Raw genomic sequence first — 15,106 nt, 5'->3', positions numbered from 1 at the left:
CAAGATCGCAGCTTCTTAAGCGTGGAACCTGTTCAGGTCAAATAACTATAGCATCTTCAAAGAAATAACACCCAAACTGGAGATAAAGCAGGAGGGGCCAACGTGTGTAGTTCAGCCTCTGGATGCGTACCTTAACAAGCCATTCGAGGGACACGTCCTCGCACAATGGAATAGGTGGATGGTTGAGAGAGAATAAAACCTTCACAAAGCATGGAAGTATGTGTGCTGCCCCTCTCGATGCTTTGTGTGGTTTCGCCATCAAATGGTGTTAATGCACAAGCTGTCATCAGATTATTCAAATTATATATGGAACATCCAATTCCATGGATGGAGAGGAAGATGATTTGCTGTGGAGGGATAATTCCAAAAACAAAAGCCACATCTGGTCCAGAGTGGACTCCTTATCACGATGCCATAGCCAGTGACACAGAACGGGTTTGATGCTTCCAAGCTGTTCAGTTTCCTCTTTCAGGTAAAACACTTTCTTTACCCCTTCGGGAGCTTTCCATGTTCCATGAAGCCCGTCCCAGACCCTGGGAAGGAACTTTCTACACCTTTCACTTTCTTGGCAAGGTACAAGAGAAGGTTTGTCATCAGATAAATAATCCCTTCCTCACCTCTAGCCTTCAACCTCCATCAAGCAGATCGTTTCTTCATTCTTTAATCGGTGCTATAATGTTTAAGGCTTCCCTGAACTTGCCTCTTTTGCTGCTCCTCCCAGCTGTGAATAAGTCATGCTTACTCTTCCCCAGACCTACAACACATGAGGTCGCCGTCGAGAGTCAGAACACGACCTTCAACCTGGACTCATATTTCCTCCCAGGAGCTAGGTATCCAAAGAACGAAACAGCACAGGGACAGGCCATTCGGCTCTCCAAGCCTGCGCCGGTCTCGTGTCCTATCTAGATCAACCGCCTGTATCCTTCTAGACCCCGTCTGTTCATATGTCTATCTAGATAGGTCTTAAAGCTTGCATATCTGCCTCAACCACCTCACTTGATAGTGCATTCCAGGCCACCACCACCCTCTGTGTAAAAGGTTTCCCCCGCACATCCCCGCTGAACCCATCCCCCCTCGCCTTGATCTCGTGCCCCCTTGTAACTGTCATTTCCACCCTGGGAAAAAGCCTCCAACTGTTCACCCTACCTGTACCCCTCATGCTTTTATGAACTTCTGGATAAGCAAGGCCTCAATTACCTGCATAGTGGAGATGATAAGGCCCCGGTGGATAACAAACTGGCCGAGAGCAGCAGATCGCTTGTAGCTGTTGCGACCGTGCACCATCAGTAGCCTGCCGATGTGCTTGAACTGAGTGATGGAGAAATCTGCTGCCAAAGAAGCCTGTTTACCTTCCTAGATTAAAAATAAATAAAAGTAAGGAGGTGAGACGACAGATGGGTTTAACAGCTGCTGGGTCACAGTGGTAAGGAAACATTTCACATAATGAAATCCTGCTACTCTATTAGATGAAATCTATCATTTCCCACTATTTACTCTCTCTGAAAGCTTAGTCTTTAAATAAAAACATTTGACTGTTGAAACGATCTTAATTTTTGTTGCATTTCTCGCGCTGCTTTTTGATAACATTGGGAGAGAATAAAATGCACCCAAGTTGCCTTCTCAGGTAGAAAGTATACTGAGAAACGAAGCGCATAATCATCTGGCACTATGTTAAGTTGTTAACTACTTAATGTAATAGAAATTGCTCGATACTGGAAGGTGACTTTGGCAGCACAAACTAGCCAAAATTGGGGTCTTGATTGGCCCCTTTCCTTTTACTCAACGCGGGAGAGACAGGCCTCAGCAGAGGTGGAACTGACGGGACGGCTGCACCAGTCAGAAATCCTCAGTGGCCCCACCTGGTGGAGACAGGCTGAAGATACATACTAAACAAACATAGAAAATAGAATCAGGAGGAGGTCATTCATTACGATCATAGCTGATCATCAAGATCAATACCATGGGGACTTCCGGTTGCAGTGATGCGGAGCCAAGCCGCACGATTTGGCAGCTCCCGCGATCACGGACTTTCGGGCTCTCTAGAAGAGCCCCAACGGGAATTCTTTGAAGACGTTCCGTGTGGGAAGGGGAGAGTGAGGTCCCCCTTCACTGTTTATGGATCGGGCAAGAAGTGAAACGGCCAAAAAAGCGGCGTTGGAGCAGCGGGAGAAGCGAGGGAAGAAAAACAAGATGGCGGCGGCCGGAGATAAAGTGGAATGTGGGCCAGAGCTGCAAGAGTTCATTAAGCGCTGTTTTGAGGAGCTGCGGAAAGAGATGCTGGCGCCTATGCTGTCGGCTATTGAAGGATTAGGGATGACCCAGAAGGTCCACGAGGTAAAGATCCAGGAGGTGCAGAAAAAAGTTAATGAGAACGAAGATGAGACCTTGGGCCTGGCGGTGAGGGTGGAGGCGCACGAGGCGCTGCACAAGAGGTGGGCGGGAAGATTCGAAGACCTGGAGAACAGGTCGAGGAGAAAGAATCTTCGGATCCTGGTCTCCCTGAAGCAGTGGAGGGGGCCGATGCCGGGGCATATGCGAGCACGATGCTCGAGTCGATGATGGGTGCGGAGGTCCCTTCGAGGCCTTTGGAGCTGGATGGGGCACACCGGGTGCTGGCGAGGAGGCCCAAGGCTAATGAGCCGCCAAGGCCGATTGTGGTGAGGTTTCACGGTCAGAGAGAGGGTCTTGAAATGTGCCAAGAAAGAGCGGAGCAGTAGCTGGGAGAATGCGGAGATCCGAATATACCCGGACTGGAGCACGGAGGTAGCAAAGAGGAGAGCGGGTTTCAACCGGGCCAAGGCGGTGCTGCACCGGAAAGGAGTGAGATTCGGAATGCTGCAGCCAGCGCGATTGTGGGTCACATTCAAGGATCAACATCACTATTTTGAAATGCCTGAGGAGGCTTGGACCTTTATTCAAACTGAAAAGTTGGACTCAAACTGAGGGTTTGTGAGGGTGGGGGGGGGGGGGGGGGGGGGGGGGGATGTTTCATGCTTGTGTTAATCACACGCAGGAAATGTTCCACGGGCTGGGGGATGGATGGGGATGGGGAAAGGGACCGGGTGAGTAGACCGTACAAAACGGTGGGCGCTGGTGCTGGAGGGAGAGGAGGCTCGGGGATGGGGGAAATGAGACAAGGCCGCGCCAGGAGCTGCGACAGAGGGGGCGGGGCAGGCTTAGGAAAGCGCGGGCTTTTTCCCGCGCCAGAGAAGGACGGAGGGAGGGGGGGGAAAACGGAGGAGCGAACACTGATTGGGAGATTCCCACACGGGGGGGGTCAATGGGACGGCGGGGGAAGCCGGGGTCAGCAGGAGTCAGCTGACTTACGAGAGTGCTATGGGGGGAGCAAAAGAGCTAGACACGGGTCTAGTGGGGGGGGGAATAGGGTTGCTGCTGCACTGGCTGAAGGGGAAGGGGACACAGAAGAGGAGGTGTTCGGGGCGGGGGTCTCCCGTCTGGGGGACTGGAGGGCGAGGGCGGCGCGGGCACGGGACTGGCCTAGAAAAGGAGATGGCTAGTCGGTGGGGGGGGGGGGTGGGAGGCCCCCCAATCCGGCTGATAACGTGGAATGCGAGGGGCCTGAATGGGCCGCGTAAGAGGGCACGAGTGTTCGCGCACTTAAAGGGACTGAAGGCAGACGTGGTCATGCTCCAGGAGACACATTTGAAGGTGGCGGATCAGGTCAGGTTAAGAAAGGGGTGGGTAGGACAGGTATTCCATTCGGGGCTGGCTGCGAAGAACAGAGGGGTGGCAATATTGGTGGGGAAGCGGGTGTCATTTGAGGCCAAGAATATTGTAGTGGGCAATGGAGGTCGATACGTGATGGTGAGCGGTAAGTTGCAGGGGACGTGAGTGGTATTGGTAAATGTATACGCCCCGAACTGGGACGATGCCGGATTCATGAAGCGCATGTTGGGGCGCATTCCGGACCTGGAGGTAGGAAGCTTGATAATGGGTGGGGATTTTAATACGGTGTTGGACCCAGCACTGGATCGCTCCAGATCTAGGACCAGAAAGAGGCCGGCTGCGGCCAAGGTGCTTAGGGGGTTTATGGATCAGATGGGGGGAGTGGACCCGTGGAGGTTTGCCAGGCCGCAGGCCAGGGAATTTTCTTTTTTCTCCCACGTGCAAAAAGCCTACTCCCGGATAGATTTTTTTGTTCTGGGCAGGGCGCTGATCCCGAAAGTGGAGGGAACGGAGTATTCGGCCGTAGCCATTTCAGATCATGCCCCGCACTGGGTGGAGCTGGAGTTGGGAGAGGAGAGGGACCAACACCCGCTGTGGCGGTTGGATGTGAGACTGCTGGCAGATGAGGCGGTGTGTGGGAGGGTGAGGGGGTGTATTGGAGGCCAACGACAACGGGGAGGTGCAGGTGGGGGTGGTATGGGAGGCGCTGAAGGCGGTGATCAGGGGAGAGCTAATCTCCATTAGGGCTCATTGGGAGAAGATAGAGGGCATGGAAAGGGAGAGATTAGTGGGGGAGATTTTAAGAGTGGACAGGAGATACGCAGAGGCTCCTGAAGAGGGATTACTTAGGGAAAGGCGACGTCTCCAGACGGAGTTTGACCTGTTGACCACAGGGAAGGCAGAGGCACAGTGGAGGAAAGTGCAGGGGGCAACGTATGAGTATGGGGAGAAGGCGAGTCGGATGCTGGCACACCAGCTCCGTAAGAGGATGGCAGCGAGGGAAATAGGTGGAGTCAAGGATGGAAGGGGAGCTACGGTGCGGAGTACGACGAAAGTAAATGAGGCATTCAAGGCCTTCTATGAGGAGCTGTACAGATCCCAGCTCCCAGCGGGGGAAGAGGGGATGAGATGATTCTTGGACCAACTGAGGTTCCAGAGGGCGGAGGAGCAGGAGGTGGCTGGTTTGGGGGCACCAATTGGGTTGGAGGAGCTGAGCAAAAGTCTGGGGAGTATGCAGGCAGGGAAGGCCCTGGGACCGGACGGGTTCCCGGTTGAGTTCTATAGGAAGTACGTAGACCTGTTGGTCCCGTTGCTAGTGAGGACTTTTAATGAGGCAAGGGAGGGAGGGACCCTGCCCCCGACAATGTCGGAGGCGACGATCTCTTTGATCCTGAAGCGGGACAAGGACCCACTGCAATGTGGGTCGTGCAGGCCGATCTCGCTCCTCAACGTGGATGCTAAGTTGCTGGTAAAAGTGCTGGCTACGAGGATCGAGGACTGTGTCCTGGGGGTGATTCACGAGGACCAGATGGGATTTGTAAAGGGTAGGCAGCTAAACACCAATGTGCGGCGGCTCCTAAACGTGATAATGATGCCATCGGTGGAGGGAGAGGCGGAGATAGTGGCAACTATGGACGCGGAGAAGGCCTTTGACCGAGTAGAGTGGGAGTACCTCTGGGAAGTCCTGCGTAGGTTTGGGTTCGGGATGAGGGTTTATTAGTTGGGTTAAGCTCCTATACAGAGCCCCGGTGGCGAGTGTGGTTACGAATCGGCGGTGGTCGGAGTATTTTCGGCTCTATCGTGGGACGAGGCAGGGGTGCCCCCTGTTGCCCCTGTTGTTTGCATTAGCAATTGAACCCTTGGCCATGTCATTAAGGGAGTCTACGAAATGGAGGGGGGGTGGTCCGAGGGTAAGGAGGGGGTTTCTGGAGCGCAGTAGGGACCGAGGAGGGTTGGCGCTGCCGGATCCGGGTGGCTACTACTGGGCAGCAAATGTGGCGATGATCCGTAAGTGGATGATGGAGGGAGATGGGGCGGCATGGAAGAGGTTGGTGATGGCGTCCTGCAAAGGAACGAACCTGGGGGCGCTGGTGATGGCACCGCTGCCGCTCTCGCCGACAAGGTACACCACGAGTCCGATGGTGGCGGCAACGCTAAAGATCTGGGGCCAGTGGAGACGGCACAGGGGTGCAATGGGAGCATCGGTGTGGTCCCCGATCAGGGGTAACCATCGGTTTGTCCCAGGGAGGATGGACGAGGGGTTTCAGAGCTGGCATCGAGCAGGGATTAGAAGAATGGGGGACCTGTTCATTGATGGGACGTTTGCGAGCCTAGGGGCACTGGAGGAGAAGTTTGGGCTACCCCCGGGAAATGCTTTCAGATACATGCAGGTGAGGGAGTTTGTGAGGCGACAGGTGAGGGAATTCCCGTTGCTCCCGGCACAGGAGATTCAAGACAGGGTGATCTCGGGTGTATGGGTCGGAGAGGGCAAGGTGTCGGCGATATACCAGGAGATGAAAGAAGAGGGGGAGGCGTTGGTAGAGGAGCTGAAGGGTAATTGGGAGGGGGAGCTGGGGGAGGAGATTGAGGAGGGGCTATGGGCTGATGCCCTATGTTGGGTTAATTCCTCTTCTTCGTGTGCCAGGCTTAGCCTGATACAATTTAAGGTGGTTCATAGAGCGCACATGACGGGGGCGAGGCTGAGTAAGTTCTTTGGGGTAGAGGACAGATGTGGGAGGTGCTCAGGAAGTCTGGCAAACCATGTCCATATGTTTTGGTCATGCCCGGCACTGGAGGGGTTCTGGAGGGGAGAGGCGGGAACAGTATCTAAGGTGGTGAAAGTCCGGGTCAAGCCAAACTGGGGGCTAGTACTATTTGGAGTAGTGGACGAGCTGGGAGTGCAGGAGGCGAAAGAGGCCGGCATTCTGGCCTTTGCGTCCCTAGTAGCCCGGCGAAGGATCTTGCTAGTGTGGAAGGAGGCGAAGCCCCCCAGCGTGGAGACCTGGATAAATGATATGGCAGGGTTTATCAAGTTAGAGAGGATAAAGTTTGCCTTGTGAGGGTCTGCGCAGAGGTTCTACAGGCGGTGGCAACCGTTCCTAGACTATCTCGCGGAGCGTTAGAAGAAGGTCGGTCAGCAGCAGCAGCAACCCAGGGGGAGGATGTCTTGCGTGGGGGGGGGGGGGGGGGGGGGGGGAGGAGGGAGGAGGGAGGGAGGGAGGAGGGAGGGAGGGGGAAGGGGGGTCTGGCTGGGGGGTATTTGAGCAAGAAAATACATGAAGGATCTGGAAAACTTACATGTACGGGAGGAATCCAATGTACAAAGCTCTGTAACATATCGTTTTACCATGTTCATGTCTTGCTATGTGCGCTTTCTTTCTTTTTGTTACGGGGGGTGGGGGGGTTTGTTTGTAAGGGTGAAAAATTGTGTTAAAATTCTTACTAAATATATATATTTTTAAAAAAAGATCAATACCATGATCCAGCCTCCTCCCACACCCAATGCCCCGCTATCCTGTGATCCCTTTAGCCCCAAGAGCTATATCTGACTCCTTGAAATTACACAATTTTTGGTCTCTCTACTTTGTGGTAGTGAATTCCACAGATTCACCACTTTCTGGGTGAAGAAATTTCTCTTCACCTCAGTGAGGACTAGTTCTGGACTCCCCCACCATCGGGAACATTCTTTCTGAATCTACCCTGTTAGAATTTTATAAGTTTCTATGAGATCCCCTCTCAACTCTTCTAAACTAGGTAAGAAGTCTTACAACACCAGGTTAAAGTCTAACACTAGCTTCCGGAGCTAGGGACACCAAAATAGCACACAAAACCCCAGGTGTGTCCTCACCAACGCCCTATATAATTGCAGTAAAACATCCCTGTTCCTGTACTCAAAATCCTCTCGCAAGATCATGGAAAAAAGTTTTCACTCCCGAGTGGATTGCTGCCACTCTGAGAGGGCCCACCTACTTCACGTGACAGATCCTATTAAATATGAAAATTGCAAATCCAATGCTGCATGCAAGGGTCCCACTTGTCAAAATAAAATGGATATTGAGGCATCGCATAAGATGCAAAAAAAGGATTTGCAGGAAGATGTCAGAATGGAGAGGTCTTAATAATCAGGTAAGGCTGACTACGCTGGGGACTTGAAAAGGTTGAGGAGTGACCCGATAGAGGGCTTTAAAATTATGAAGGAATAGGGTCGGCGTGAACGAGACCCAGCTTCCAACCTAAAATGCTGCCTAAACTGCCTCCAGATCTTTGCGTGGCCACCACCACGGGACTCATCGAATATTTCCCTGGAGCTTTCGGGAGCCCTTGCCAGCGCCCGCAACCCCGACCCCTGAAAGAGCCCGCCTCCATCCTCACCCCAAAAGCCAGCTCCCTGTTCCATCCCGGAACCTCCTCTGCATTCACCATCCAATAATAATACATCAAATTCGGGAGGCCTAAGCCCCCCCCCCCCCTTGCCTGCCGTCCCCTCTGCAATATCACCTTCCTAATCCTAGCCACCTTCCCCACCCAAACAAACAAGATCAGCCTGTCCACCCCCTGAAAAAAAACAATGGACAAAGATTGTTCCCACTTGCGAGGAAGACAAACCCAGCGGTGATTAAAGAGATAGCCACAAATACACCCAATAGGGAATTCAGGGGAAAGAGTGGAATTTGCTGCCAGAGTTGAGGGAAATCACACAGACGTCTTTAAGGGGAAGCTAGATAACTGCATGAAAGGGAATAGAATAAAAGGATATGCTGAATGGGTGAGACAAAGTAAACAGAGTGGGAGGAGGATCACAAATGCCGGTACAGACTGATTGGATTAAATGGCTTATCGCAGTGCTGCAAATTCCATGTCATTCTGCTTAATTATTCCAAGTACAATTTACAGAGCAATAAGGTGTCAAGACAGGTGCCTGTGAACATTGGAACTTGTAATTTTTGGTTTGAGATGGCAATTTCCCTGTTCAAACCTCATTCACCAGTATTAGGCACATTTCCTTTAGTCCTGTGACAAAGAGGGTACCCAAAATAGATGCTGCTCGTGTACATTTTTAAAATTCACTCATTTCAAAACTGCGGCCTGTGATTTTAAGTCGCTCAGTTGTACACGAAACATTGCACAAAACATCATTACTTTTCCTTCAATTCCAATCCCACAGTCCGCTGCTTGAATCATGCTGACGTCGTTACCTCCATCACCTGTAAAATAAGACGTTACTAAATGAATTCTTTCATTTAGCTGCTTAATAATAATAAAAATTTAAACAAGTATCGAACCATCCTGAAAAGGACCTCAATTAGTTTTGAGAGTCAAAGAAAATATTTAATTCACTTAGGCTTAATAACACACATGCACACACACACATATAAAATATATATATATATATATATATATATTTTACACGTACAAGACATTTTCAAGCTTCTGGCCAATCTATGAAATGAAACATGTTTCCCTGCATATGAAATTCCTAATATGCTCTCGATCACTTGCCCTGAACAGCAACATCACTGCCACCTAGTGGATTTATAATCACATTACTTTCCAAAGAAACAAACGCACCAACAGAATTTCAAACCTTTTTTGAAAAAAGGACACACTCACTATAAACCTCTGGTTTGTTACCATATTATTTCTAAATCCCATTTTTGGCATAGTTATATATTTTCTAGCAGACGTTTTCCAGCTAATGGCTACTCGATTGCCAAGCAATATTTAGACATCTGCCCAACGTGGGAGGCCATAGAATTCCGACAGTGCAGAAGGAGGCCATTCGGCCAATCGAGTATGCAGCTGCCCTCTGAAAGAGCGCCCTGCCTAGGCCCACTCTCCCGCCCCATCCCCGTAACTGCTCCTAACCCGCACGTCTTAGGGCCGTGGGAGGAAACTGGAACACCCGGAAATCCACAGAAACACAGGAAGAAAGTGCAAACTCCATACAGTCAGAGTAATTCACACAGTCACCCAAAGCCGGAATTGGACCCACAGAGGCACAGCTAACCACTGTGCCTTTGTGACACCAGGGACGACACTTCTGGATTGATCACGGTTTGTTGTAGAAGATGTTTCGTGAGTGGCAGTCCCTTCCGCAGCTGGCACAGATGAATAGCTTTTGTCTGAAGTCGTGGTTTTTACTTCCATCGGGCTCACTTTTCCACCATTCTTGTCACCTCTTCTCTCCGCTGCTTTTTCCATACCCTTCCTGATTGCTCGTGATCAGGCACTCTCGTCAGCAGCGAGGATTCCCCATGTAGACTCCGATCTAGGCTAACTTGGAAGGCTTGCTTGTAGACATCCGTGTATTGCAGATGTGAGTGACCAGCTGGTCTTGTGCTGATAGCAAGCTCAATATAGAGCATGTCTTTGGGGATGTGGCCAACATTCGTCTGGTTCACATGACCCAGCCAACGGAGTTGCCACTGACTCGAGAGTAAACATATTGGGGATCCCTGCACACTGGTGTACTTTCATGTTGGACAGTCTGGCGGGAGATGCCCAATATTTGTCTGGGGCACTGCAGGTGGAAGTCATTGAGCATATTTTCTTGGCTTGCTTAAGCAGTCTATTCCTCACTAATATAAAGAAGAATTCTGATAACTCCTTGTTTTAGCAATACAAACTATGAAGAACAGATATCGGTTTTTATATAAAAAGTGATAAAATGGAAGGAATATTTCCTTTCTCTGTAAGTCTTTCAAATTTCTCTGGTGGGTTCACGTGGTTGGTGAACAAAGATATCCCACGTTCATGGTCCCAGTTTTGAATACAGGTTGAAAATCCCTTATCCAAAATGCTCGGGGGCGAGTGTGTATCAGATGTTTTGAATATGCTGTGCAGGTGCGGCGCGCATTGTGAATTGCGCAAGCGGGTGCGCACTGGGAACTGCGCACATGCAGCGCGCATTGGGAACGGCGCATGCGCGGAACATTGAGAACCGCGCCTGTGTGGTGCGCGTTGGAAATTGCACATGTGCAGAATGTTGGGAATGGTTCATCTGCGGCGAGCTCGTAAAAAAGGACGGATATCGGAAGTTTCCGCTTTTCAAATTTCGGATAAGGGATACTCAACCAGTACTGAGATTCACATTAGGAACATCGGAAATAGGAGTAGGACATTCGGCCCCTCGAGCCTGCTCCACCATTCGACTAGATCATGGCTGATCTCTTAACCCAACGCCAATGGTGAGTAAGAAACATTGGAAAATTCTCACAACTTAAGAGTAATTGCCATCCTGAAGATAAGCAAAGTTTGGACAAAACGTCTTTTAAGGTCTCCAGCTCCCGCGCAAGGCATAGAGTCATGAATTTGCATTTGCGGCTCACGGTTTAAAGCCAAAGGAAGATTGAGTCCAGCTTACCTATTGCACACGTGCGCTTGCCTGTATGCAGTTGCAACAACTTCACAATTTGAGCCTTTTGGGTGGGAGAACATCGGCAGCAGACAACAGCTGGGCACTGGCATGCAAGCTCCACAAATTCATGCTCATAATATTTCAGACAAACCTAAAGAGGCACAAATGAAGCAAAACTCAAGAACAATGCATGCACATTTTATGCAGCGTCACATATATATCTACATATATATGCTATGTATCATATGTTATATGCTGACAATGTTCCCGACAATTTTATTAGCCATATTTACCTGCACCCTTTCAGACAAGCATGAGAAAAAGCTTAACTCAAGTATCGCAAAAAATGGGCTCGGGTGTGGAAGCTCCCAGTGTGTTCTTCTGGTGTGTGCTGAAGTAGAAAACGGTGCACCAGAGCGTGATTGCTGATTGACCACATCAGGCTATGCAGCAGGTACCTGAAATGCTGAAAATTCTGCTCACATTTCAATGCCAGTGGATTGTTTTGAGATTTCCAAAAAGTATGTACAATGGATATGTTATGGGGGACTTTAACTTTCCAAATATTGACTGGAAACGCTATAGTTCGAGTACTTTAAATGGGTCCGTTTTTGTCCAATGTGTGCAGGAGGGTTTCCTGACACAGTATGTAGATAGGCCAACGAGAGGTGAGGCTGTATTAGATTTGGTACTGGGTAATGAACCAGGACAGATGTTAGATTTGGAGGTAGGTGAGCACTTTGGTGATAATGACCACAATTCGATTAAGTTTACTTTAGTGATGGAAAGGGATAGGTATATACTGCAGGGCAAGAGTTATATCTGGGGGAAAGGCAATTATGATGCGATGAGGCAAGACTTAGGATGCATCGGATGGAGAGGAAAACTGCAGGGGATGGGCACAATGGAAATGTGGAGCTTGTTCAAGGAACAGCTACTGCGTGTCCTTGATAAGTATGTACCTGTCAGGCAGGGAGGAAGTGGACGAGCAAGGGAACCGTGGTTTACTAAGGCAGTCGAAACACTTGTCAAGAGGAAGAAGGAGGCTTATGTAAAGATGAGACATGAAGGTTCAGTTAGGGTGCTCGAGAGTTACAAGTTAGCTAGGAAGGACCTAAAGAGAGAGCTAAGAAGAGCCAGGAGGGGACATGAGAAGTCTTTGGCAGGTAGGATCAAGGATAACCCAAAAGCTTTCTATAGATATGTCAGGAATAAAATAATGACTAGGGTAAGAGTAGGGCCAGTCAAGGACAGTAGTGGGAAGTTGTGCTTGGAGTCCGAGGAGATAGGAGAGGTGCTAAATGAATATTTTTCGTCAGTATTCACACAGGAAAAAGACAATGTTGTCGAGGAGAATACTGAGATTCTGGCTACTAACTAGAAGGGCTTGAGGTTCATAAGGAGGAGGTTTTAGCAATTCTGGAAAGTGTGAAAATAGGTAAGTCCCCTGGGCCGGATGGGATCTATCCTAGGGTTCTCTGGGAAGCTAGGGAGGAGATTGCTGAGCCTTTGGCATTGATCTTTAAGTCGGCATTGTCTACAGGGATAGTGCCAGAAGACTGGAGGATAGCAAATGTTGTCCCCTTGTTCAAGAAGGGGAGTAGAGACAACCCCGGTAACTATAGACCAGTGAGCCTTACTTCTGTTGTGGGCAAAATCTTGGAAAGGTTTATAAGAGATAGGATGTATAATCATCTGGAAAGGAATAATTTGATTAGAGATAGTCAACACGGTTTTGTGAAGGGTAGGTCGTGCCTCACAAACCTTATTGAATTCTTTGAGAAGGTGACCAAACAGGTGGATGAGGGTAAAGCAGTTGATGTGGTGTATATGGATTTCAGTAAAGCATTTGATAAGGTTCCCCACGGTAGGCTACTGCAGAAAATACAGAAGCATGGGATTCAGGGAGATTTAGCAGTTTGGATCAGCAATTGGCTAGCTGGAAGAAGACAAAGGATGGTGGTTGATGGGAAGTGTTCAGACTGGAGTCCAGTTACTAGTGGTGTGCCACAAGGATCTTTTTTGGGGCTGCTGTTTGTCATTTTTATAAATGACCTGGAGGAGAGCGTAGAAGGATGGGTGAGTAAATTTGCAGACAACACTAAAGTCGGTGGCGTTGTGGACAGTGCGGAAGGGTGTTACAAGTTACAGAGGGACATAGATAAGCTGCAGCGCTGGGTTGAGAGGTGGCAAATGGAGTTTAATGCAGAAAAGTGTGAGGTGATTCATTTTGGAAGGAATAACAGGAATACAGAGTACTGGGCTAATGGTAAGATTCTTGGCAGTGTGGATGAGCAGAGAGATCTCGGTGTCTATGTACATAGATCCCTGAAAGTTGCCACTCAGGTTGAGAGGGTTGTTAAGAAGACGTACGGTGTGTTAGCTTTTATTGGTAGAGGGATTGAGTTACAGAGCCATGAGGTCATGTTGCAGCTGTACAAAACTCTGGTGCGGCCGCATTTGGAGTATTACATGCAATTCTGGTCGCCGGATTATAGGAAGGATGTGGAAGCATTGGAAAGGGTGCAAAGGAGATTTACCAGAATGTTGCCTGGTACGGAGGGAAGATCTTATGAGGAAAGGCTGAGGGACTTGAGGCTGTTTTCGTTAGAGAGAAGGTTAAGAGGTGACTTAATTGAGGCATACAAGATGATCAGAGGATTGGATAGTGTGGACAGTGAGAGCCTTTTTCCTCGGATGGTGATGCCTCGCACGAGGGGACATAGCTTTAAATTGAGGGGAGATAGATATAAGACAGATGTCAGAGGTAGGTTCTTTACTCAGAGAGTAGTCAGGGCGTGGAATGCCCTGCCTGCAACAGTAGTGGACTCGCCAACACTAAGGGCATTCAAATGATCATTGGATAGACATATGGACGATAAGGGAATAGTGTAGATGGGCTTTAGGGTGGTTTCACAGGTCGGAACAAAATCGAGGGCCGAAGGGCTTGTACTGCGCTGTAATGCCTATGTTCTAGATCAGTGTAAAATGCACAAGAATCTATGCCTGCCCTATCATGCCAATGTGTTAACCATTATTAGTACAAAGGAGTCCTCATTATAGTTGTTTTCATTTCACCAGTTCTAAAAAGTGACAATGCTTCACACAAGCCTCCTCTTACCCCACTTCATTTACCTCTATCATCATGCCCTTGCATTCCTTTCATTCTCATATATTTAGTTAGCTTCCCCTTACTTTCACCTGTGTTTAAGAAGCTGCAAAGTAACTAGACTTTACTCCTGATAGTAGGTCATTATTCTTGAGGCATTTCAAAGATGAAAAAATGTTGCTTTTTTAAGTGCTGTTTTATGTTTATATTTATTGCACCATACTTTAATGTGGTAGGCAGATTTTCACAACTGTATGTTCTCAGAGAAAGGAGAAACAGAGAAATTCCATTTCATGTTGCACCAGTATTGTCCCCTGGCATTAAATCCAGAACTTGTAGAGTATTGGCAATTCACTTCCAACACAATAGTGTCATTTTAATTATGCGCTTTGAATGTGGCTGCTGCTCATTTATAAGCAGATTTTATTAAAAATAAATAATCAAGCCCTGCAGGTCTCAAAACAATCAATACGATCTAATAACCCTACAGTAATCAGGAATATATTTACAAGAATTGCCATCAAGCATCTATTTAAGTACATTGATGCATTGTGGCTCTTTAGTGCAAGGAGTTTAAATCAGTTGTTTCAATGAAGCCTATATTTTCAAGAATAAAGACATTACAAGATCTCCTTACAGCTGTAAGCCTCGTCAGCATTACAAACCTGTGAGAAATAAGTGTTCCTCCAATTCTGGTCTCTTGGGCATCTCCGCTTTCTTTCCTTCCTCCTCTCTCTTCCTTCCCGCCCCCCCCTCTCACACCCACCTCTATGACCAAGCTGGGTCATCTTGTGTAATGTATCGTTCATATTATATCTGTGCGATGTTACAGATTGACCAGCACAGGAGGCGGCCATTAATTCTGCCGTGTCTGTCCTGGTTTTCTGAAGGAGCAATTGACCTGGTGCCATTTCCCTGCCTTACCACCCCCCCCCCCCCCCCCCCCCCCCCCC

At 48.9% G+C, this 15,106-nt stretch overlaps 1 protein-coding gene across 1 annotated transcript in view; it reads right to left on the bottom strand.

Moving 5' to 3' along the window:
• Positions 1 to 15,106, bottom strand: part of atp9b (ATPase phospholipid transporting 9B) — a 412,539-nt gene that overhangs the window by 21,037 nt on the left and 376,396 nt on the right. The window contains exons 22-24 of the mRNA XM_072466981.1: positions 11,051 to 11,195; positions 8,827 to 8,891; positions 1,198 to 1,353 (exon numbers count right to left, since the gene is read on the bottom strand). Coding sequence (XP_072323082.1) covers positions 1,198 to 1,353; positions 8,827 to 8,891; positions 11,051 to 11,195 — 366 coding nt within the window. The remainder of the gene's footprint in view (positions 1 to 1,197; positions 1,354 to 8,826; positions 8,892 to 11,050; positions 11,196 to 15,106) is intronic.

This window comes from Scyliorhinus torazame, chromosome 11, assembly GCF_047496885.1.
Source record: "Scyliorhinus torazame isolate Kashiwa2021f chromosome 11, sScyTor2.1, whole genome shotgun sequence".
In the NCBI taxonomy this organism is placed as follows: Eukaryota; Metazoa; Chordata; class Chondrichthyes; order Carcharhiniformes; family Scyliorhinidae; genus Scyliorhinus; species Scyliorhinus torazame.
Note: the sequence above shows the minus strand (reverse complement) of the source record. Positions and strands in the feature narration are given on the sequence as shown.